At 42.8% G+C, this 25282-nt stretch overlaps 1 protein-coding gene across 1 annotated transcript in view; it reads left to right on the forward strand.

The window, feature by feature from the left end:
* TMEM196 (transmembrane protein 196) overlaps positions 1-25282 on the forward strand; it is a 299739-nt gene that overhangs the window by 198411 nt on the left and 76046 nt on the right. The window contains exon 3 of the mRNA XM_086939995.1: positions 12304-12558. Coding sequence (XP_086796121.1) covers positions 12304-12558 — 255 coding nt within the window. The remainder of the gene's footprint in view (positions 1-12303; positions 12559-25282) is intronic.

Genomic DNA, 25282 nt, shown 5'->3' on the forward strand with positions numbered 1-25282 from the left:
AATCATATGTTTATTCCACCCACTCCAGCATACAAAAACTACTTAGCCGCGGCGCAAATTCCGTCACAGTGCGGTGGAATTTGAATTATACGCAGACCGGACGGCCCCTGGCCGTCCGACACACACGCCTACCGAGACCAACAGACGCAAGGAAGTGGCTAAGGGGTAATGTATCAGCCCACTTCAGTCACTGGCTGACCTGATTATGATTTACGGTATCCACCCTTTCACAAGAAACACATCCATACATACACACACCATTATATAACAAAACAAGAATTGCCAGAAGGCTGCGGCCAACCCCAGTCCTACTGACTTTGCCAATGTTTGAGATTGAATTACATTTTAGGATGCAAAACTGTAGAAATAAATATTATTTGCATGTGATATAATGCTATATTTGGTACTTCTGATATGCACTAGAATGAGGCCAATAGTCTATACCCTGAAAGACTACCCCTAGACCAATGCATTAGCAAAACAACTAATCATCTCAAGGGCTAGAAGCATAAAGTAATGGATAGACTCAAACGTAAGGAAATATTGAGAGGTTAAGGCTGCGCTCAAAGGCAACAGTAACCTCATGATCAAAGCAACGTTGTAGAGTATACAGGGTAAATAAAGTAAACATTGAGAAGGAGATTATTTAAATACTGAAGAAAACATCTTTTGATGTTCACGCTTAAAGTTTGGCTCACAGTATTCGTTACGAAAAGCAACTGGGATCTGTTTGAAAGTCCCTAGCTTAGCATGGTTGCAGATGGGGTTGAGGACAGTCTCCTCAGATGGTGGAAGTGTATTGCCTTCATTCCTGTGACTGAAGTGAGCAGATACATACTCTGAAGTGAGGGAAGGAGACAGGCCTGTCTTTAGAAATTCACTGAGGCCCAACATTAGCAATGAACTGCTAATTAGTCTCCCTGAACACTGCCATTTGGAGGACAGTATGGGTGAGGGTGGAATAGTAAAATCTGCTGTGAGTGGTGAGGAAGTTTCTATGTGAAACCTGACTTTGTGTCTTTTCCCTGATGACTCTTCACTGTGATTGATGACAGTCAGGTGCAGAAGCCTGACACCCCTTTGCACCTCTGTAGTTGGTGTTCCAGCTTAAAGACACCCATCGTCCTCCTTGCTGTAGGTAGCATGCATTCACACGAAGAGTGCATAAAAAAGTTTGAAGTGACAAATAGAGGTACTGCTCTTCCAATAGAACATCTAGACAAAATTAATCTTGACTAATGATATTACTGTATGCCCCAGTTAGAGCAACTGGTCGCAGATTGCACACCAGCTTTTTGGGAATGGAAACAAATTGTATGAACTCACCTGCGTTCAAATATTCAGTTCCATAAATTCTGAATTGTAGTGGGTCACAATTTGACCTACCTCACAAATATGCATGAGGCTGGCCATAAATTGCAACCCACTACGATTGGCTAGAGTTACAGTCGTGTCTAAAATTGCTTTTTAAATTAAGCAATTCTTTTTTTAAATGCAACCCCTTCTCCTAAAATAAAACAAGTTGCAGTTTGACAAACATAAGTTAAACAAACCTTTGTTTAGGGGTAGAACATGGTCCCATGGGCCACTGCTTACTCCTATAAAATGTTTTTGTCAACATTCTCAGAGGGGAAGCGTTCCCCAGGGATCCCCTTCCCCTTTGCAAATGGCTTACCATATGTTTGGGATTGGTGGTAAAATAGCAATGTTTTGTGACCTGATTTTGGTTGCAAAATAATAATACATACGTTAAGAAATCAATATTTGGAAGGGAAGCCCCAAATATGTCCCTTTCATATAGAGAGTCCTTACTGTTTACTCAACCCATTTAACAATACAAAAAACCTGTTCCAAATTCTTAAATGGGTTTAAGCCAGTCTTGTAGCAGTTGAAAACCCTCGGGTTTACCTAATCTGAGGGTTTGCAACAGTTAAAACACTTTGTACATTAGGACCTAAGTTCTAAATTGTACAGGGAGCAATTACAAGGGGGGGACATGCGATTGTTCGACCGATAAAGTGGTTCTATTGGAGAATTTTTGAGGGCAAATCAGAGAACCGTAAAGTTCTGGCATAGGAATAACCATTCTTGGTTATTTTCGATGACAAGATCAAGCACTAACTTGAGTTGTGACAATGTTACACTCAATGACAATTTATTATCCCAATGGGGTACGTCATTATCAACTTTGACGGGATGCTTTCTATCAGCAGAAAAGGGTAAAAGTCAAAGTGAGTTCTTCAGTCCACACACATCTTAGCGGTAGGAGATTAGTTCGTTGAGATGTGTTAGGAAACAAATACCCCAATCACGTTCTCGATGTGCGGCTCCCATGCCTAAGCACGCAGGAGCCCCAGACCGCTTTCTAGGATTGTCAATAACTGGCAAAATCTAGCACAAAAGTAGGGGTGGGTGGTAAACTCTACTCCTCTGGCAGAGATTGTAGAGTTTTGCCTGCTCTTCTTGGAGCGCAGAGGTTTGGAAAATTACCACCAACCGCTGTGTGGTAGAGTTTTTTCTAGCGCAGGTTTCATCAGCGTTAAGTTGGTGAGTGAGATAGCTGCGCGCTACACCAACTCCCAGCAAGATTTCTCAATGCGGGCCATCGTTTTGCATTGAGAAAGATGTAGCTTGAGTAGAAAATCTACTTGAGCCGCAGAAAGAAGAAGCCCCCTCTTTCGGGCCATGTGGTGCCATTTGCACTGATTTTACAGAGCAGGACAAGTTCATGGCACTAAAAATCAGCACATGCAAGGAGACGTAGCGAGCTCCACCACTCGCTCAACTTTGTGGAAACTCGCTGAGTTTTAGGTAATGCCGCGTGTTCTGCTCATTCCTACACAAAATGCGAAATCCACCCAGTGGCAGACAGTCTCATTACCAACCATCAAACGCGTAAACAGGAGAAGGTATCTAGAATGTTATTAACCACATGCGTGCAGGGGTTATTTTTGCGCTACGTGGCTTTTTTGCAAAAGCCGCGTTACATGACGAGCTCAGCTCATTATCAGCACACGACCACCGTGGCTGATGACGAGCTGAGCTCGTCATCAGCATCGAAGGGGTTAATGTCAAACATACACAAATATATAATCAACCTCGGGCCCAGCCAGGAGTCAAATCTTACACACATGTAACAGAGTCTTTTCGGGTAAACTACCCCATAAGTACCCTTGCTGATAGGCAGACTGAGTCAGCGTTTTGGTCCCTTTAAGGCAAAGAAGAGCTTGAGAGTCACACTGGTCATTGTTCTTGGCCTGGCTTAATGCAAATATTCACTGCAGACTGCTAACAAGCAGTGGTAAAGCCAATGTCTCTAGCTTGTTTTAACTCAAAAGTGGCCAGGTCCCGCTCGGGCATCCTGGACTCAAACGTGCACAGCTATGGGGTTGAATACTATTTAATCTTCCTGTTGTCCTCTCTCCGCGGAACAAACCAAGGAGAACGCGGAACAAACCAGGAGAACGCGGAACAAACCACCCGAGTTGACCACAAACGCTGCCGTGAGGGAAACGGCTTTTGCTTTTCTTGTGGGAGTGCCGCAGCAGGGGTAACGACGCCGCCGTGAGGGGAACGGCCACCGAAGTCGCAGCCAGCCACTACCGCCGCAGGGACTACAATCCCCAGCTGCCCCGGCGGTTGTGGCGCGACCAACGTGACATCACCGGAGCGCCCCTTAAGAGGGAGGAGCGCCGAGCGAGCGCTGAGAACGCGGAACAAACCACCCGAGTTGACCACAAACGCTGCCGTGAGGGAAACGGCTTTTGCTTTTCTTGTGGGAGTGCCGCAGCAGGGGTAACGACGCCGCCGTGAGGGGAACGGCCACCGAAGTCGCAGCCAGCCACTACCGCCGCAGGGACTACAATCCCCAGCTGCCCCGGCGGTTGTGGCGCGACCAACGTGACATCACCGGAGCGCCCCTTAAGAGGGAGGAGTGCCTCTCGCCCCGCGAGTCGCGCGCGGGAGCGCCCGGGCAAAGCCCGGGCAAAGGGCGGGCCCTCATCGGCCAGAGGAGGCTGGGCTGGGCCAGAGACCCTGGTATATGTAAGTACCTACTTTGCTGAGTGTCCACCTTGTGATTATTTCCAACTATTGTATGGCCGCGGCGGCAATAAGCCCTGCACCAGTGGGGCCGGACAAAAATAACATCAGTCGGACATTAGATGACTATTTTCTCAAGCCATCAACCAACGGTAATAAGGAGCTTTCGTTAGCCGAGAGGAGGGCAGACCGCCGACGCTCCATTGAGCGTATAAAAAACAGAACATTCTCTGAACCTATAATGTCTGTTTCCCTACTTGATGATCTAAGTAGCGCCCCAGCGGATAACACCTTACTGACTTGTAGCATTCCTTTGCTCCTACAAGAATGTCTAGCCCCGGCTCTGTCACCCACTCACTTGCAAGAAATTACCCCTATAGTGGCCACTGATCAGAATAATACTTCCAAGATTCTAATATCCCCCACAATAAGGCCTGGTAAAGTCGTACGAGGTAAAAGTTCAAGGCCAGTGTCAGTTAAAATGCATGGGCCACCTCCTCCGAAAAGAAGAAGGAAAACTATAACAGCTAACAAGCCCAAAACAAGTCATACTGACTTCGGCAAAAAGAAGAACATTGCTACCTTACCTTCTATGGGATCATCTGTCACAAGTCAAACTACAACAGTGAGCCCTAACCTACCGCCATCTCTACCTCAAGTAACTACAGACTCTGACTCCACTATTGTCCAGATGGAGGAGGATTTGCAATCCGCCACCCCTAAATCGCTTCTAGACAATATTGAATTGATTATACGTAGTTACATGCTTGCTTTGTCAGACAGATTTAAAGGGATGGAGGCCCGTCTAGGAAAAATTGAGGGGGACCTGTCTGAGTTAGGGAACCTTGTACGCCTGCAAGGCAAATCTAAAGCACAGCACCAACAAGGTATTAAAACAACCCAACCCCCCATAAAAAATACTGCGTGTCCCGCTCTGCCTAAACCTAGCACAAGTATCAGCCAGGCTGTTGCTGTAACTCCAGCCACTCCCAACTCCTTAAACACGGTATCAAAAGTAATTGTTGGCAACACCAGTAAAAACCCTTTAACTACAATTCCCTCTGATGCACAGGGTAAACCAACCATCATATTACCAACTATTCCCGCTAATATTCCACCTAAAGAATCTAGACTCGAAGGAAAGGAGAATAATTGGGGAAGAGGGGGCCCATCTAGAATTCCACCAACAGAACTTCCCCCAGAAGCATTACCTTACGTGGTTATACTTACCGGGGTACCTGAATTGCCCAATGGTAAAAGAGAGGGTTATTCTCAGTTAAAAAATAAAATAACGCATTGGCTCTCTCTATATAGACCCAAACCCATTGCGATTAATGGTGAGATAGTCCACGTTCGGCGTCTGCCCTGGCTGGGGGGCAGAGCAAAGGATATTGGTGGTGATGTTGTGGTAATAAATTTCAGAGATAGGAGAGCCGTACAACATATTCTGAATTGGCCCTATGGAAATGAAAAGAATTGCATAGTACCACGCCCCCTAACATATTTTTATCCCAGAACCACTGTCTTTCCCCCACAATACTACAATGGTAATGCCCTCTCTTTTTCTCAGTTTCCCAACAACGAGTCGGCTTTAAATCCTGCATATATGCACCCTCTGGCACCACCATCAGCCATACCTGGGTGGAATATTATACCCTTTAACCACACAACTGGCTCTAATGGGAACATGTTAAGCCTGCTACCCTTCACGCCGTTAGAGCTTACCAACAGGTTCTCGGTTTTTAATAGCCTAGAGGACTGTGATTGATGGTTAAGGATTGCAGAAGCCATGGGGGGCGGGGTAAGTGCATCATGTAACTCAAGGTCATCTGAGAAATCAGGGGATTGGTGTCACGCTACAAATACAAACACATATACTACCCAAATCATCGCTGATAAAAACAGTAGTCCCCCTATAACACCACTCATAGAGCTAGTAGGGGAAAATGCGGTGCACTCTGCTCCACCCTCAGATACAGAGGTAGCTACTAGTGTTGTATCTGGACCCGGGGAGCCGGATGCAGTGTGTAATGTGGGACCGATGGTGGCAACTGTATCGTCGCCTTCTCTAATAACATCAAAACTAACTACAGAGCTTGTTGTTTGTCCTGCACTGGATGACAGTGTAAAATTAATTTCCTGGAATATTGCCGGTTTGGCAAATAAGTTGCGAGATGTAGCGTGGCTATCGTTTATTAGGAAATTTAGCATTGTGTGCCTTCAAGAGACCTGGTTAGAAGAAAATAATGTCTATATAGAGGGTTTCTTAAGTTTTATCACCCCAGCAGCTGCCTCGATCAGGGGTAGAGCCAAGGGTGGTTTGGCAATTTTTATTAGCCAAGAATTGCAATGCAATGTAAGAAATTTCCATAGTGTAAATTTGAACCTGCAGAAGATTGATTTAAAAAATGGGAAGTCTGTGATGACATTGATTAATTTCTATAATGCCAATAGTAATAATGAATTGTGCCATATTGCCTCTATGAATGACATCTTGAGCAACACTGTGTATAATGTATCACGGCATCTGTTGATAGCAGGTGACTTTAATGTGCAACCATGTGGTAACCCAGCTAGTACGCCAATGGGGTCTTTAGGGTGTCATATCGAGGAAGGATTTCATTTTTCTCATAGTAGGGGTGGCAAGCACTTAAATGATTTAATGAACGAGCACAATTTGATTGTAGCTATGTCGCTTGTCCCCGATACAAAAATTTTTGACACCCCAACCTTCAAAGGGCATGGGCAGGGCTCTTATATTGACCACATACTATTATCCCCAGATGCTGCTCAATGGGTTTTGTACTTCTCTATTCTTACAAGTACGTACAGTGATCATAACCCTCTCGTCGTAAACTTGAGTGGCCCACTTTTTGCCAAACGCCAGTCATGCCCCGATCATGGTATGTTAAAGTGTGTAAATGGCAGGCGTCGCATCAAATGGACAATGGTAAACCAAGACACCTTGTATTCTAACATAACCAGCGCATGTGAGGAGGAGCTGTCTGTGTGTTTATCATCTGAGTCAATCCCTGCGACCATTTTGTTCAGGTTCGAGGGGTTGGTTGCCAAAATTGGTTCCATGCTCACAGCGCCATTAAAGGGTCATAGGGAGAATAACTCAAAATGGTTTAACCATAATTGCTCAAAGGCAAGTAGGGACTTGAAATCGGCACTAAAAACTAAACCAAGAGATCACGAACTGATAAAAAATCTTCGTATGGTATACAGGAAAACAATAGCCAATAGAAAGAAGGAAATTAAAGCAAATGTCATCGAATCCCTCTTGGACCCATCTGTGGTGGGGAATAGCAGCAAGTTTTGGCAATTAATTAATAAACCCTTGTTTGAAAATCCAAATGACACAGCTATTGGCACAAACATTCCCGAGGGGGAGTGGGTGTCCCATTTTAGTGCAATATTTAGGAGCAATGAGCAATGGGAAGCTACTGATTTTTTAACTCCAACTGCGTCCCCTTTATGCTTCTCAGTAGAAGAGATTGTTATGGGTATACAGGGCCTTACCACCAACAAGGCCCCGGGACCGGATGGTTTACCACCGGATCTGTTCAAGTCCAGTATCCCGTTTTGGGCACCAGTTCTTACGGCTGTAATAAATGCAGCGGTGACAACTGGTTGCCCAAGAACTTGGGGTCTCTCGACCATAGTACCCATTTTTAAGAAGGGCGATCGCAGCAGTCCGTTGTGTTACAGGCCAATTTCTTTACTGAACTCAGTAGTTAAAGTGGTGGGGGGAGTAATCCTTAATAGGTTATCTTTTTGGGCCAAGGAAAATAAAATCCTTTCTCCCATACAATATGGGTTTAGACCGGATCACTCAACTATCACGCAGTGTCTGAACCTTTACCTTATTCTGAGCAAGTACACACTGGCAAGACAAGGCACTGTCTACATCGCCTTCATGGACTTGTCGTCCGCGTTCGACTGTGTAGACAGAAGCCTACTATGGGCCACCTTGCTGAGAATGGGTGTAGAGAGGGATCTTGTTAACTTCCTTGCTGATTTACATACAGACACTAGGGCGAATGTCCGCTACTCCCAAGACCTTAAGGTAACGGACGAATTTAAAATTAATCGGGGTGTCCGCCAGGGATGCATTTTGGCCCCATTTTTATTTAACTTATATATTAATGAACTGGAGGAATCACTCTTAGGGGTAGAAGCAGATTACCCCTTAGTTGAGCGCAGAGGGGTACCTGTCCTACTTTACGCCGACGATGCTGTTCTTATTTCGAGAACAGCGAACGGCCTCCAGAAACTTTTAAACTCCTTCCACAAATTCATGGAGTTACGTGGTTTAAGTATTAACAACTCCAAGTCTTTCGTTATGAAAGCAGGTAAGGGCATCCTAAAGCCTGGTCACTTTAGTTTAAATGGGGAAAAAATCCCTTCAACCAACTCCTTCTCTTACCTCGGAGTTCTGATAGATCAAAAGTTATCTTGGGGGCCAGCAGTCTCCAAAAAGAAGGGTGAGACAACCCGGGTCAATGCGGCCATTCTCGGTTTTTCCAAAAAGATTGGCAATTGCCCGCTGGCTGCGCTGCTTAAATTGTACCAGGCAAAAAGCGTTGCTATTGCCTGTTATGGGAGCGAGCTCTGGGGCTACCGCAAGGTTAATGACCTAGAGGTCGCAGAAAATAACTTCCTAAAAAAGATCTTAAGATTGCCCAGGGGTATTGGGAATTTTCCAGTACATGAGGAGCTGGGGGTCCCCTTTCTAGGTGACAGAATAGCAATAAGCCCAGTTTTATGCTGGCTGAAATGTTGGCTAAACAGCGAAATTCCATTAACACATGCCCTACTGAAAGAAATTTTACAGTTAGACGGGAGATTCAAGGTACCGTGGGTAAAGTTTATAAAGGACAGTTTAACGGCTATAGGCCGGTGTGATTTGTTTCATGACCCAATTACAATCAGAAAACAAGATGTGAACCTGGTCAAGAATGCCATAACTCTGTTAAGATGTACTGATAGGGAAGCTGTTGAGACTCAGAAGGTCAGTGTCAGGAAACATCTATTGCTAAAAACATGCTTGCAAATAGAACCTTATCTGACATGGCCTATGTCCAGTTATGAACGGTTCCTTTTAATACGGTTCCGTTTTGACCTTTACCATCTTTTACTGGCATTCCCAAGTGGTGCTCAGCGGGGCGAAGTGTTGCCAGCTTGTGGCTGCGACGGGAAGTCTCCTCAAGACCTGGCACACTTTCTTTTTATCTGCCCATACTACGATACCCCACGGAATCTTTACCTTAAACCATGCCTTAAAAAATTGAGCTTCACACAAATCAAACCTGCACTTTATTATTTACAACTACTGAATATTGACTGTACCCTGTTTATTTGTAATTTTTTTAAAAAAGCCATCTGCTTTAGGAAAAGCATGGACGGCTAATCATGATGTGAAAATGCGTGTTGGTTTTTAAACTTACAGTTATTTATATTTTTAACTATATACTTCCCTGCTTCATTGCCTGTCATATTGTACTGTTTATTGTGTCTTTAATTGCCTTTGATAATGAATTGTAATTGTTTTAATTATGTGATTTTAAAAAATGAACTTTTATGATTGTAAAATCTACAATCGAATAAAGATATTGATACTGATACTGATACTCTCTCCGGCATTCTTTAAACTTAGTGTGTATTTTTTTTGCTATTGCCAAGTTGTCACGTGTTCCGTATTCGACTATGGCATCTCAGTGCTGCTTGGCTACGGTCTCCGAACTGTCAAACTTCCCTTGTAGTTAGGCCTGGCCGGTAAAAACCATTTACATTATCCATGGCATGATATTGAGTGCAGCATTCTTTGTTTTGACATGTATTATAATTTATTGATGGCTTATTGTCTGGTCTTATTGTTTAGTGATATAAATATTGTGGGGCAGATTTACAAGAAAGTGACGCATCTGTAAAGATGTGTCACTTTCCCTACACCACCCTGAGAAACACTGACGCCACCATGGATGTGCTATATTTACAATACAGCATACCATGGCGCAAGGATTGACAGAAGCGTCAGAAATTCTAACGCATCTATTGGCACAAAAGTCATACATTGCTGGAGTTGTGTCGCAAGCATGACACAACTCCAGCAATGCATAGAGAGGCCTATCCTCATTGTGCTGCATTACTCCTTATGCCTGCTCCAAGCAGATGTAATGTTTTGACTCACTTTTACAAGGCCTTTTTGCAGGGAAATGTCCACCTTTCATTCACTATACCTGACGCAGGTATAATGTGACGCAGGGCTTTGCAACATGACGCATCTCTCTAGATGTGTCACGTTGTAAATGGGCAACATTTTTATAAAGCCGCTGCATCCTAAAAGTTGACACAGTGGTGGTGCAAAAATTACACCCGGGGCTTGTAACTCTGCCCCTGAGTATTCCAAACTGGTCCTCTCGGGCGTGTGCTATGGATTTTGTGGCATATGGGGTGGGAATTGTTAATTTGTAGCAGCTAAAAACCCCAGAGGGTTTTACGAACTTCTCAGGAGATGCACAGCGATGGAAAGCACTCCCACTCACCATACTAGGACGGGCCGCCATATTTAAAATGATCACTCTGCCTCAATTTCTATATGCACTACAGAACACGTACTTCCCCCTCTCGCGAGCAACCTTCCGAGAAATAGACGCTGAGCTACGCTCACTCATATGGCTAGGGAAACAACCATGAATTGCACTCTGTACCTTACAAGGAAACAATACAATGGAGGGCTATCCCTCCCTGACATAGAGGCCTGCTTCGCGGCACGACAAATGACCCCAGTAAATGAATGAATACATGTACCTGGAGATCATCCCACCTACAGATTAGAAAGGGAAACCATGGCCGTACGCACCTGTCTGCACTATTCTATGGTGGCAGAGGCAGGGGAAGACTTCTCCCGGCCACCCAAGCTAAAATAGAGGTGAGAGGGAGAGCAACAAAGGAAATGGGGTGGGACCAGAAACTCACTAAACAGACGCCTCTTTGGCATTGCCCTTGGCTAAAAGAAATACGGAAGTTAAGAGGCTTTGGAGGTTGGGATGATATAGGTATCTCTACCACAGGCAATACTATGGATAAGGGTAAACTTAAAAGTTTCCATATTCTTCAGAAGGACTTTGCACTACAGACCTTCCAGTTCCATAGATATGCTCAAATCAGGCATGCATGGCAAGCAGAGAACATAGGTTATTCCCCACTGCCAGACTATGCACCACTGGAGGCGAGACTGCTACAAGAGCACATTTCCACCATGGCAGTGTCACTCACGTACCGGACTCTCAATAATAATGCCCAGACAGACTAGGCAAGTTGCGATCTACCTGGGAGGGGAACCTGGGCACACTCAAAACCATAGATTGGGAGGCAGCCTTAATGCACCCTAGGGAGGTGGCAATCAAATCACGCCTTCGCCTCATTAAATACAAAATACTCCACAGAGTCTATTATGACTGAGCCAGACTACATAAAATAGGATGAGCAAGTGACCCTACCTGCCAGAGATGTGGACATGGAGAGGGCGACTTTTATCACAAGACTTGGGACTTCAATACAATACATACCTATTGGGGGAAGATATTGCAGTAACTGAGCAAAGTACTGGAGGTTTATATACCCTCAGACTCTAAATTTATACTGTTGGGAATCGTAGACCTGAGCCGGCCGCCGCAAATACTTTTTACTGCCCTAGCACTAGTAGTGGCAAAGACGGAGGTAGCGAGAACGTGGGGTGTCGTCAATGCACCTCTACTCCGAGAGTGGAGAGCTGGGATGGACATGTATATGGCAGCAGAAAGGGTCACCTATATGGCGAGGGGATGCCTGAAGAAATTCCTCTCTGGCTCAATGACCAGCAAAAGGCTCCTGGTACTTAAGGGAAAGGGAGAACCCATGGAACCACGATATACGTGTGGGTTTTATAATGATGACTTTTCAAATGGCCCGTCGTGGCTACAAAAGTGTACTATCTGATGTATGGTTTACTAATATACGACACTGCATGACTGTAGCTGATTTTGTTATGGTTTGTCCTTTTGTGTTTTTCAAAAACATAATAAAAATATTGGGAAAAAAACCCAGAGGGTTATAGTTTTGAATTGTAACCATAATTGTGTAATACATGATTATGTAATACTAAGTACTTGCAGATGCATTTCTTTCGCTATACTTTCTAGTGATTTACTATTTTATACTTTTATATTCTCCGCTGTGACGTTCCTTTAATATGCCTCATCTTATCCCATACAGATGATTCTATTTTCAGCCTGCTGTATATGCGGACTTATTGGAGGAATACTCAATTTCCAGTTTGTACGAGCTCTGTCCAAGAAGACGTCCTCACTATACTCTCTGCACCTCGCCTCCATGTCTCTTGCTTGCATTGGAATCAGTGGGTGTACAGTGTCATCATGGCTCACTTGCCGATTGGCCAGCTTTGAGCAAAGAAGGATGTTCTTGGAAAGAGAGCACTCTCTTCACCACTCTCATGAAATGACAGAAAAGGTGAGTGTGTGTCTTTTTATAACTTGCTTCAAATAGACTTTGTCACCCTCTGTCAACGACTAAAACGAGATGTCCAAAGAGCCTGGCACTTTCACTGTAAATTATCACACAGCAAATAATTAAAACGTCCTAAACATTATTATATTAAGTTATTTCATGTTGTGTTACATGGCTTTCGAATCCTCATGGACTGGTGTAATAGGTGAAATCCATCAATCAATTCGCTTTTTTCGGCTATAATTCACAAAAAAGTGCAAAACACAATGCAAACACATATTGAAAACTGTAGGAAACCCAACCTCAACCACAATGGGAATCCTGAATTAAACTCAAGCACAGATATTTGCAGGAAATAGAAAGTTGACCTCTGTTTCTAGACTGCATTGCAATTTTAGTCAAGGATATCTCTGATCTTAATGATGTCCCAAGAAAGTTAGATTCAGCAAAAAATAATGAAGGAGAATGTAATGGTATATTCATAATGACTTTTCTAATATTAATTATGTCTACAGATTTCCGAACAGGTTCTCGAAAAAATATATATAGGCAGGAAAAAAATAGAAATGCATTCATGATTGATGGGAGAGCGATTACCCTTTGGTAACTTTGGGAAAGATGACCGTACCTGCTATGAAAGTCATATTGAAGCGAATTAGAGGCTCGTAGACAAAGTTTTTAAATGGCCAGTACGAGTAAGATTTTTGTTCATTTCAAGACTTTGATAGCATATACTCACTGATGTTCCTCCAACTCCAAACTTGCACTCTCCTGTGTTACATATGCCTGATATATATATATTAGCAATTCACTGTTTGACAGTTAACTAAGTTCATACCTTCTGTCCATAATGAAAGGAAAACCCAAGCAACGAGCAGCCTTGGTAAGATAGGTCGTTCATGGGACAGAACTCGAGAGCTGCCTTCCCACCACATGCCTTATTGTCTTTCTTGTCAGGGTGATCTGTGGATGAACCCATACCAAAATGCAACACATGCCCATTTGATTTTATCTTCCAAATACTGAATCCCAGCATCCCTGTGACTGGCAAACATTGAGATCACAGGCAGGAGATGCAATATTTGCTTCAGCTAGTGTAATTATTTCATATCTGATGGAATGCTAGCATTAAGACCTTCACCATATACCTTCATGCGGACACTTCCCAATTGTGATGACCCCCCCCCCCCCGATGTGTCACAGTTCCCATCATTTTTTCTTATTTCTCTTCTTCCGCTGAAGATGCAGCTGGAATCTAACAAAAATATTATTTAATAATGTTGCAGATGATTCACAGCTAATGTTTAAGATCTTACCTACTTAGCAGACATCACCATGGAAAACAAGAGGACATTTGGGTTCCATTGGGCATAGATTTGATAGATGGACTGGCAGAGAGGGAGTAAACATCCCCATTCTGCCTCCCCCTGGGAGGTATAAAGGCAATCTGGTGCCAGTTGATTAGGACCTGATGCCGAGACAGGGCTGTCACCTGAAATGTTTCATTTAATCGACCCCAATTCCTGCTTCTAGAGAGGTGTCTTCCCCCTTTGCAGGAAGACATGAGGTAAGCCCTCCAAACGTCAGGGAACAGAAAGACTGTCAGGTGCCTGGGAGCGGGGACTGCAACCCAGTGCAAGGATACACATGTACTTCAACCACTTTAATTTTCACCTTTTTCCTTGATGATCTGCTGGTTTTTCAAACCCCAAGAGGAAGAGATAGGGGTTGATACACCAATTGCCCCAGTGGCTTAACAAAACGTAAGTGCCCCCCCTCCCCCTGTTATATATGATGAAGGGGCCCCTCACAGACACATCAGTAGGGGCCCCCTCCAGTATGGGTAAGCCTGGGGGGCTCCCCCGCAATGCAGGGGCTTGCTATGCCCCTGAGATGCCCATCAGAGGGACTTAAATCCAAGCCGACTGCTATGAAAAAAGTGAGAAAAGGAATGGGGTTGGGTGTTGCACTTTCTTGGTATCAGGCTCCATCACTGAGCATCAATCAGTATTTCTGTCCCCTGGCGGAGGCAGAATGGGGGTTTATCGCCTCTCTGCTAACCCATGTGTCAAATCTACATGTAAAGAAATCCTACTTTCCTCTCACTTGTCATGGGCAATAGCTTTAGTATTCGGTCCTTGGATCAGCTGGCACCTTGAGAACCCACCAAACCTCGAATATTTCAGAAAATTTGAGACCCATGGGAATCTAGGGTGGTGTGGCATGTCTGGAGCCTAGCATATTTTCTTACCGACTGAAAATATCGAATTTATGCATAAAAAACACAATTTAATCTCTTTTTGCACAGGGATTGGTGCTGCATTTTGGCCTGGGTTAGCCGGCACACAGGGAATCCTAGAAACTCTGCATATCTAAAACCCAGCAACCCTGGGGAGCCAGAGTTGTGATTTGTGCATGAATGGTTTTCTTGCATCGGATGCCCAGCAAACATTAAATTGCGGGTCCAAAAGTTTATTTTCACATATTTATGTCACAGCCATTTCGGGCTCTTTAAGCTAATGGACAAAGTCTTACCAACCTGTGTTCAACACTACTTCCAATAAATATGCTGTCTGCCTGTCATTGAAATAGATCAAAACTGTAACCATATGAAGACCCTATTGGCACTACATTAACTTCACAAAGTCAAAGTTTGATTTATTAATTTTGCTGATGATAGACCCATCAAAAGAAACGGGGTATTGTTTTTATTGGAAGAAGAGTGGCCCTTTCCTTATAAAACCAGATCCTTCTCTCACGGTAACTTGCGAAAATCTGTGAATTTGATCCCAAGTAACATTTGCAGAGCTTTCTTGGTAAGGAAAATTAGTGAGATCCACCCAATCCTCACCACTCTGGACTGCTCTCTCTGTCAAGATTTCAGAAATGTGTGCAGTCGCATGTTTCCCTTGGTGCCAGTGGACCCTGGGCCAAAGCGCAGCAACCATTTACAGAAAGACTAATAATAAAAAGAACAATCTTTACTGTCATGGATGATAAGCCCACCCACACAAGAGGGCTGATGTTTTTATTAAGAGAAGTGTGTGAACGCTAGACAATATGTTGATTCCAATGGATTCTGAAACTCTTTCACTGACTCATGAGACAAATATGTGATTTAAGTGAATACTTAATGTTTGCAAGGCACTCTGGGTAAGAAAATGCAGAAATGCCCATGCAAGCAGAGCCCCCTGGCTCCTGAGGTTCTCTAGTTCTCAATGTTTTTTGGGTTTGGTAGGTTTCTCTGGGTGCTATTTCAAATAGTGCAGTACCCAGATCTTCGGAAAGATCGAAATTCCATGAAAAATCTTGATGCCTCCACATTGCATTTCGGACTACTTTTATGTTACAGGTGAGAGGCCCACCCACTCAAGTGGGGTACAATGTTATTAAGAGAAGTGACAAAAAATACAAAATTACAACGTTCTTCATGATTTATTAAGTGTTCATTTATTTATTGCTCATAAATGTAAGTCAGTGAATGTACAACACACATTTTGTAAAATGCCCTTTGAAACACATGATATTTATTATAGGTAGCCCAAATCAAGAGTTCTATGAATAACCACTATGCCTAGACTCAGATTTCTGGGCACATTTCAAAATACATATCTTTCCTTCATATACCCACTTTTATTCATAAGATTTGACCTCAGTAGAGATTGGAAAATCATTAGAACGTGCAGGTCAGTAGATACCTATGGCTCTCACGTATTACTGGACAACCAATAAACACTACATATCCCTATAAGCTGAGAAGGCAGACAGATGTAAAAATATATTACTTCTGCAGTGCGCCCATCAGAGCAAAATATGTGGATGATAACTTTGAAACAGATGTAGCGGCAGATTTACAAGCTCGTGCACCACTTTTGCGTCACTTTTCCCATGTTAAAAGTGAAGCAAAAGTGGCGCAAGTGGCTTGTAAATCTGCCCCTTAATTTTTTTCCTACTTAACTTTTTTAGTTTTTTATTTCAATGTTTAGCTTCTTTGGGAAAACCATGGAAGTCTACCCTAATGATCCCTTAGTGAATTCAGAATTGTATCTACCTAGGAGAGATGTACAGCTTTCCAAGTTCACCCATATGTTCCACACCTCTTTCTACTACTAACTGTATGTTGAAACTACAACAATTTGAAAGATTGACTACCACTTGGAGAATTATAAAAACTCTGCCTGCTTCTGAACAGGGTCACCTTAGCACAGCAAACCTTCAGTTGAATATAATAATATAAAACAAAAATGCACACTTTCCTGCATTGTACATTTTCCCAGTTTTTCAACATATTTTCTTGGTTCCCTCAGGGGGAGTACGCAAACCCTCGATATCATTAAAATCCCTACATGTTGGAAAAAAGGAGCACATTTGCCCTGATATCTGTTTGTGGGGAATATCGTTATTAAGTCTTTTGCATGGACTATCACAGAAGCAAGAAATGGATGACAACAGTGACAACATGCATCAGTTTAACACTGATAGGCCAGGAGCAAAATTATCATGTATCTGCCACCAGATTAGCTTACCAATGGCTACATGTTGACATGCATACACAGTTCAAATATTTATGCATGATCTATTTGGTTGGACACCAAAGAGATCAACTGATAAAATACTCGTATCAGTCACAAGATAGAAAAATGCCAAATGGAGCCACAATGCCTTCTTGGTGCAGGCTGTCAAGTTATGGAATTACCTTCTCTTACACTGAAAACTTAAGTCAGCTGAGCAGGACTTTAAAAAGTAATCTCTTTGGTTGAAACTTGATACTAGTAACTTTTGATTTTGATGGCCTTTTAGCTGCATGCACTGCTTGTAATATATTCTGTGCCAAAATACAGTGCTACAGTGGTGCATATATGTGCTATGCAAAGTACAATAACATAGTGTGACATAGTGCACATTTAATTACTTGGTTTATTAGTGTTTTTCCTTACAGATGTGCTGTAACATTGGGGTTTCCTACATAGATGATTTGTCCTTGGAAAGGCATTTCCCATTTTAGTGAAAGTGGTGTTGTATTGGGTGTTAAGTTTTCACTGCACTTGAAACTTTCCTACAACTCCTGTGTAAGAAGTTTTAGAGGTGGCTATTTGAGTTATTGCCGTAGGTGTACAGGTCTTTTGACCATCAGTCAAAATTGTGTTGACCAGTAAGTTATTCCATCTGATCTAAATCTTTGGCACATTTTGTTTTTGAGCGTCCCCTGAAAGTTTGGGGGGGTTTCGTCAAGCGGGGGCCGAGAAAAAAGGGGGGTCCCAAAACGTGTTTTTAACATTGAGTTTTCCATAGGGCGGTTGGACTCACTTTTAGCTCGAACGGCTGAATGGATTTCCACAAAACTTGGCAAAATTGTAGGGACTGGTAGCCCAATGTGCCTTTGCTATGTCTCAAGATATATGCTCCAGTGGTTTTTACGAAAATTAACTTTGAAAAATATATATTGGGCTACATTGGGCTATATATATGTTAGAGCCCAAATGTAGCCCAATGTAGCCCAATATAGCCCAAAGATGGCCACCAGAGACAAAAAAAAACAAATGTAGCCCAAATATCAGCCAGATGTAGCCCAACTGTAGCCCAGTGACAGAATGTCCTAGAGTGTTCTAAAGAACAACTAGAGCGCTAACAGTCTTACTTATGACAAAAGTATGGCACACCTGAAGTCATCTTGATTGGAATAAAGTGTTAATACTTAAACCATTTAATTTGCAAAGGAACAAAATGAGGGGTTTCATTTTGCCATAGAAATGTTATATATTACCTACTGGCGGTCGCCAGTAGGTATATATAGTTAGGATTTTTTTGAATAGGGATTTCTGAAAATTCTATGTTGAATAACTTTGGCGTTGATGAACGGAATTGGCTGAAATTTTCAGGAAAATGGCACATTTTGTTTCTCAGCGTCCCCTGAAAGTTTGGGGGGTTTCGTCAAGCGGGGGCCGAGAAAAAAAGGGGGGTCCCAAAACGTGTTTTTAACATTGAGTTTTCCATAGGGCGGTTGGACTCACTTTTAGCTCGAACGGCTGAATGGATTTCCACAAAACTTGGCAAAATTGTAGGGACTGGTAGACCGATGTGCCTTTGCTATGTCTCAAGATATATGCTCCAGTGGTTTTTACGAAAATGAACTTTGAAAAATATATATTGGCTACATTGGGCTATATATATGTTAGAGCCCAAATGTAGCCCAATGTAGCCCAATGTAGCCCAAAGATGGCCACCAGAGACAAAAAAAAACAAATGTAGCCCAAATATCAGCCAGATGTAGCCCAACTATAGCCCAGTGACAGAATGTCCCAGAGTGTTCTAAAGAACAACTAGAGCGCTAACAGTCTTACTTATGACAAAAGTATGGCACACCTGAAGTCATCTTGATTGGAATAAAGTGTTAACACTTAAAACATTTAATTTGCAAAGGAACAAAATGAGGGGTTTCATTTTGCCATAGAAATGTTATATATATGAAGAAGGCTGACTACGCCGAAATGCATTCGCCCGCTGCCACTGCCTAAAGATGAAATAAAGCGAGCTGGCTTCTCTGAAAACCCCTTCAGGCCTCTGAGTCCTTCTTTCTGTGAGAGGGTCTGTTTCAACAAGTAATTGCTGCGCCTGCCAGGGACGCAGAACAGAAGGCTCTGCAACACCAAATGGTCGAGGAAAAAATACTGGCACCAGACTGCTTGCAGCTGTTAGGCGTCGAGGGATCGACATTTCCTCAAGACCACCAGTCACCACGGAACAATATGGGGAGATTAAGGTATTTTACCTGCTTGGTGCTAAGTCCGCATTGACAGCCCCTGCCCTGTCTGTTGTTCCATGAGGCTGGTTGTTGCAGTGTAAGGGGACCAAGGAAGTCGGCCGTGGCTGTTGTTCTTGAGGAATAACACACAGCCTACCTGCACCAGCGCGGACCTACCGTTCTGCCTCACTCCTCCACACTACCCGCCCAGGCTGGACGGTACAGTGCCTTCTGGGAGCTGTAGTTAACTCATTGACACTGAACTACTTTGGGTGTGGCGACACCATTAGGGGGAGGAGCAGCGTTCGCTGGGAAGATTTTTTAACAGGTGGACTATTAGGTGTGCTCAGTGCTGGGCGCTGAAGAAGGCTGACTACGCCGAAATGCATTCGCCCGCTGCCACTGCCTAAAGATGAAATAAAGCGAGCTGGCTTCTCTGAAAACCCCTTCAGGCCTCTGAGTCCTTCTTTCTGCGAGAGGGTCTGTTTCAACATATATATATATATATATATATATATATATATATATATTTATATTTATATATATATATATATCACTGAAAAAACCATAGGTTATAGACCATATATAGTTAGGAATTAGCATTTACAAAACCTTATTTTACTCACACAAAACCATTGAAATTCGCATGTATAGTTAGTTGCGCTAACTATATATCGCGCACCCGCAATCCACTGCTGATCATGTCACATATTACATCATTCATGACATGGTCAGTGACATCACTGATGACATCACTGATGACATCTCAAATGACATCACTGATGACATCACTGATGACATCTCAAATGACATCACTGATGACATCACTGATGACATCTCAAATGACATCACTGATGACATCTCATTTGACATTACTGATCACATCACTGATGACATCATTCATGTGATAATACGATGAACCTCTTCAGACTCTAATATAACCTTAGATACACTCAGTGTAAACAGACACTCACAGACTGTCACTCATCCATGGAGTTACTCACACACCTAGTCAGTCATGCAAAGAATCAATCACACCTCCATTTCCTCAACTATACAGTTATACACACCTTACTTATTCAAACATATACTAACACATATTTACTCTCTTATACAATCCCTGATACAAGTTCACAATGATCCATACAGCCACTCACACATTCACTGGCTCTTATGCACAGTTATTTATATATGTCAACTCTCACATGTACTGTGTTTTACATATGTACTTACTTTGACATGTAGCACTGAGATATCTATTCACTCACCAATACACTTATGCACACAGTCAACCGCCCATACAGCTGTTTCCACATGCACTTTTGAACCCATACATCTAGTGAATCAACTGCTCACACATCTATGCACAGTCATACACCTCCCAGCCACCCACACACACACTCAGTCTCCCATAAAATACTTGGGCAACCAATCAATAACCCATATAGTTACTCATATAGCTACTGATCAACACATGCAGCAGTTTACAGAACAACAGACATAATGATGCACAAATTAAGACAGTTTAGTCACTAACCCATGCTCTCAGTGAGACACATTTAATCACTCACTCATACAGTTAGTCATGCACCTACTAAATCCTTCATCCAGACACTTATACATCCACTCATTCTTCAATATGTAAGACATATTTTAACTTTGCTGTATGGGGCATAACGGTACTTTAATAGGTATTAGTGGAGTCTTTTAAGTGAGTGGGTATGATTGAATTACACAGCAGATTTAAGGGCCGTATTATGACTTTGGCAGTCCTCCTGCGGAGAACCACGCCAGCGCTCCAAGGGAACTCTGCCAAAGCCCTGCAAACATCACCCACCCGATTACGATTGTAATCCTTGGCAGGTGGGCATGCTGCACCAGTGTCATGGCAGTGCCTTTCAAAGGCTCATAGGAGAGAGCCGTGGGACTGCCGCAGTATGTTCCTGCACTGCATGGAATGAACCATGCCATGGAATGAACCATGCTGTGATGGAACTTGCGGCTGCAAACATACAGGTGGGTAAAATCTGTGCCCCCTATATGCATTCTTCGGCCCAGAAGCAACAGTGGCCTCTCTGCCATCCTTTCCATGGTGGGCTCACCACCTTGGAAAGATGGTGGTGAAGCAACTTGTAATATTCTTGGTGGCACTGCAGCGGTACCACCAGCATACTGCAGCCTCTGACTGCAGCGCAAGCATCGTGGGATCACGGATCCCCGGTGGCTGCAGTGGTCCTGTGGCGGTCCCACTGCAAAGTCCGAATTTCGTGGGTGGACCGCCAGTCTGGCACTCCATAGATGACTACTACAATCGGAATAAGGCCCTAAGGGACAGATGCACAACCTTTCCAATTTGCGAGTCGCAAATTTCGTCATTTTGCGACTCACAATTTTGCGACTCACAAATTGGAATTTACAACAGTGTCTCAGACACTTTGCGATTCCTTATGGGGTCACAAATTGCCTGCATCATTAATATTCATGAGGCAGGTTCAATTTGCAACCGCATTGGGAAAGGCTAGCACTCCCAGGGATGGTGGCCTGCTCGGGTCAGCAGACCACCATGTCTGTGACTGCTTTTTCAATAAAATAGTAGTTTTTGTAAATGCCGCCTGTTTTCCTTAAGGAAAACGGGATGCACTTAAAAAACAAAAATTATGTATTACTGTTTCATTTTTTAAGAGTAGGCAGTGGTCCTAAAAAATATTTTCACTGCAGCACAAAGGGGAAAGGGTCCTATGGAGACCCCGTCCTGTTTGCGAATGGCTTACCACCCATTTGAAATGGGTGGTAAACAGCGAATGTTTTGCGGCCAAAAACAATCTTAAATTGAAGTGCTAGTCTATATTAGGAAGGGATGCCCTTGGTACCCCCCCTTTCCTAATAGCAAACCGCAAACCATATTTTGCGAGAAGGTAATAGGTTACAGAGTAACAAAATAGGGTTTGTAAATACGGCAGACCTATCTTGTAATCACAAACTGGCTGATGTCCTGTTTGCGATGGCAAAAAAAGGTCTTACATCTGGCCCAAAATGTTCACTTCAAGCATGTAAGTCTCTATGCAGTTGTGATTTGTTGAGAAAGTAGGGGTGGTGCATTTGTAAATCTATTTATCTACCCAGCCCCTTTTAGAACTGAATAACCTAAAAAGATCATAGGCTGACATGATATTTGAGCAGCATAATTAGAATATGACATAAGGAAACCTATAATAGCCATTGTCTGTTTTCCTAGCCGAATATAGGAGTATTGCAATTGCTTGCACAACTTATTTGAGAGGCATATGGGCAAACTAGGAGGTCCATCCCAGGACAGCATTGCCAAAGTCTAGGCTAGAGAGATAGTGCATGAGGATTTGATTTAGGAAATATGACGAGCAACTCCATTTCTTTATTCCCTGGAATTGTATGTTGATCCCTTTAGTAGTTTTCTACCAAAGAAGATGGTTCTTAGTATGAGGAAATAGTTGTGCTCCACTAGGTAGATGGCTAATTCGCTGGTCAAGTCCTATCTGAGTGGTGCTACAAGGAAAGGGGTGACCCTAATAACCCCTTAGCAAATGGTATGCTATGCACACATCTACTTCAAGCAAAGAAAACCTGTGCACACACATAACCATCAAACATGTAATATGACAATTTGCAAAATTAGAAAAGAAAAGCAGTTGACGCTTGTTGATCTTGTTGCTTTGATGCGCCAGCCGACACGTGTTTCATTGGAGTACAGTACACTCCAATTCTTCAGAGCTGGAGAAAAAACACAAAGTAAACAAATAACTGACTGTTCCAGGCAGAATGTCAGTTGAACCCATATCACATATGGGCATAGAGGATCAAAAAGTTCAGAATTCACTCATTTACAACACTTATATAAAAACATATTTGTTAAAACCGCGTAATGAGAACTCATGCCGAAAACTGTGAGAGGTTTATAAGTGAACATGCAGAAAAAGAAGGGTGCATGAACATACCGATTAACCGTGACACTGCCTGAATGACACGTTGGAAGATCGCATATTGCAGTAAAATGTTGGAATAGCACTGCACCATAATGGTGTTATATGTGCTTCCGCACCAACACAGTTGTACTGGTATCAGAGAAAAGAACATCACTTATAAATGATCACTTTTGTATCAATATTTCGTTTTTTGGCGACTGTATTAAGAAAATTATTGGTGCCACCATCGTGCAATACCAAAGGACAGAAGAGGAACACACAAAGAACCACAAAGAACACCCCACACTTCAGTGTTGTGCGTAAGCCGTCCTGTGTCGAATTGAAGTGGGTAGAATTGTGAGAATACTTGGCATGCAAAGTACATACCTAGATCCTAATGGATACGAAAAAATCAATCCCTGAGAAGTTTGGGAAAGAGAAGAAGGGGGAGAACTACTGGTTAGCTCCAGGAGAAGCTACCGAAAATCTTGATTCCTCACAGAAATATATGCCTGGTATGCGTAAATTAATATCAACTCACCCCAAAAGTGGGGATAATTCCAACCAAGTAAGGGTATCTGAAGATTGTTCGGCAAGTAAGGAAGAACAGTCAGGAAAGAACGCTGACCAACTGCAATAGTTCCAGAAGGGCAGAAAAAGGGGAAACACAAAATTAGAGAGTCTCCTGTGTTGATAAATAAATAATGCATGGAATTCAGTCTTTGTAAGTCTACAAATACTCATGACTCCCCGGCTCTAGTCGCTAATTAAGCAGGATAACACTGGCGCCTCTACTGGTCGTGAGGTGGAAAAATATCGACTCCCATCCACAAAATGAACAATTATGATGGTCTACTCTCATTTGGGATCTACATCCTACGTTAAAATAAGCACGTACCTAGAGTGCGTGAGCCAGGAATGTGCCCCAGCTACTGTAGGAATTAACTGAAACATGCCTGTTCCATAAAATGAAGTACCCTAATCTACATTAAATGGGAAACAGTGGAATGAGGTGTCAGTTCAGATACCCAATAAAGAGTTCTGACGGGAAATTACATGCACAAGCCTGAAGCATTTGCATAATAAGCTGCAATGTTTTCTCAGCTAAAGTTATCGGCAGACAATTCAGCAAAATCTAAGCAAGGCAACCTCTCATGAAGATGGGCATCAGTACCTCAAAAGTTTGTCTCCAGTTAAAGAGTCAGGGAAGGAATCCCTACTTTAGTCTAGAAACATGACCAAATACAAATATACAATACTCTGTTTTGCTAAATTAGTTTTTTTGTCTCCTGAATCCTCCACCAGAATCTCAATAAACGCATAGGAATAAGCAATTCCCCATCTTCTCATAGTGGTATAATAGACGTTCAGACATTAGACCTTGAAAAGTTACTTTTTTAATATTTTGCGGTACAGGTAGTTCTTGTACTGAATCATGCTTCCTGTTACCTCCTCTCCTCCCCATGGGAACTCATTATCGGTTGTCTAATACAAAAAAAATGCCTGTTCACTAGCTAACCGAAGGCTTCTGCAAAAATGCAACATCTATAACAAAGAGAAGAACATTGTGCGCAAACAACTATCCAATGTGAAAAATAGGCCTTTCAGTGTTAATTCATTATTTTCAGTTAATATGGCAATGAGAGTTAGGCTAATATAAGTCAGCACCTTCATTTATTTGCAGGCCTATAATGTTTCCGAATACTTACCTACTACAAATTCTGCATTAAACATATGTATCACTTGACAAACGTTTTGCATATTCTTAATAAAAGAAGTTCTGGCCATTTCAGTGCTATGAGAAGGGCAACCCCCAATACGAGATTCTCAAGACACTGATCAGATTCTAAATATTCAGTAAGATTGATGTTGTTATGTTTTTCTAGGATTTTAGAGTTGAAAAAAAACAGGGAGTCTAGGTGATAATGGAGTTTGTGGATCAAGAGAAGGTATTTTTAAAAGTAGAATAACCAAGCCCTTTTTCCACACAGAGGGGACATGCGCCACTCTCAGAGAGTGGTTGCGGAGATTCAAAATTACCGAGCAC

This window comes from Lissotriton vulgaris, chromosome 10 (genome assembly GCF_964263255.1).
Source record: "Lissotriton vulgaris chromosome 10, aLisVul1.2, whole genome shotgun sequence".
Lineage (NCBI taxonomy): Eukaryota > Metazoa > Chordata > Amphibia > Caudata > Salamandridae > Lissotriton > Lissotriton vulgaris.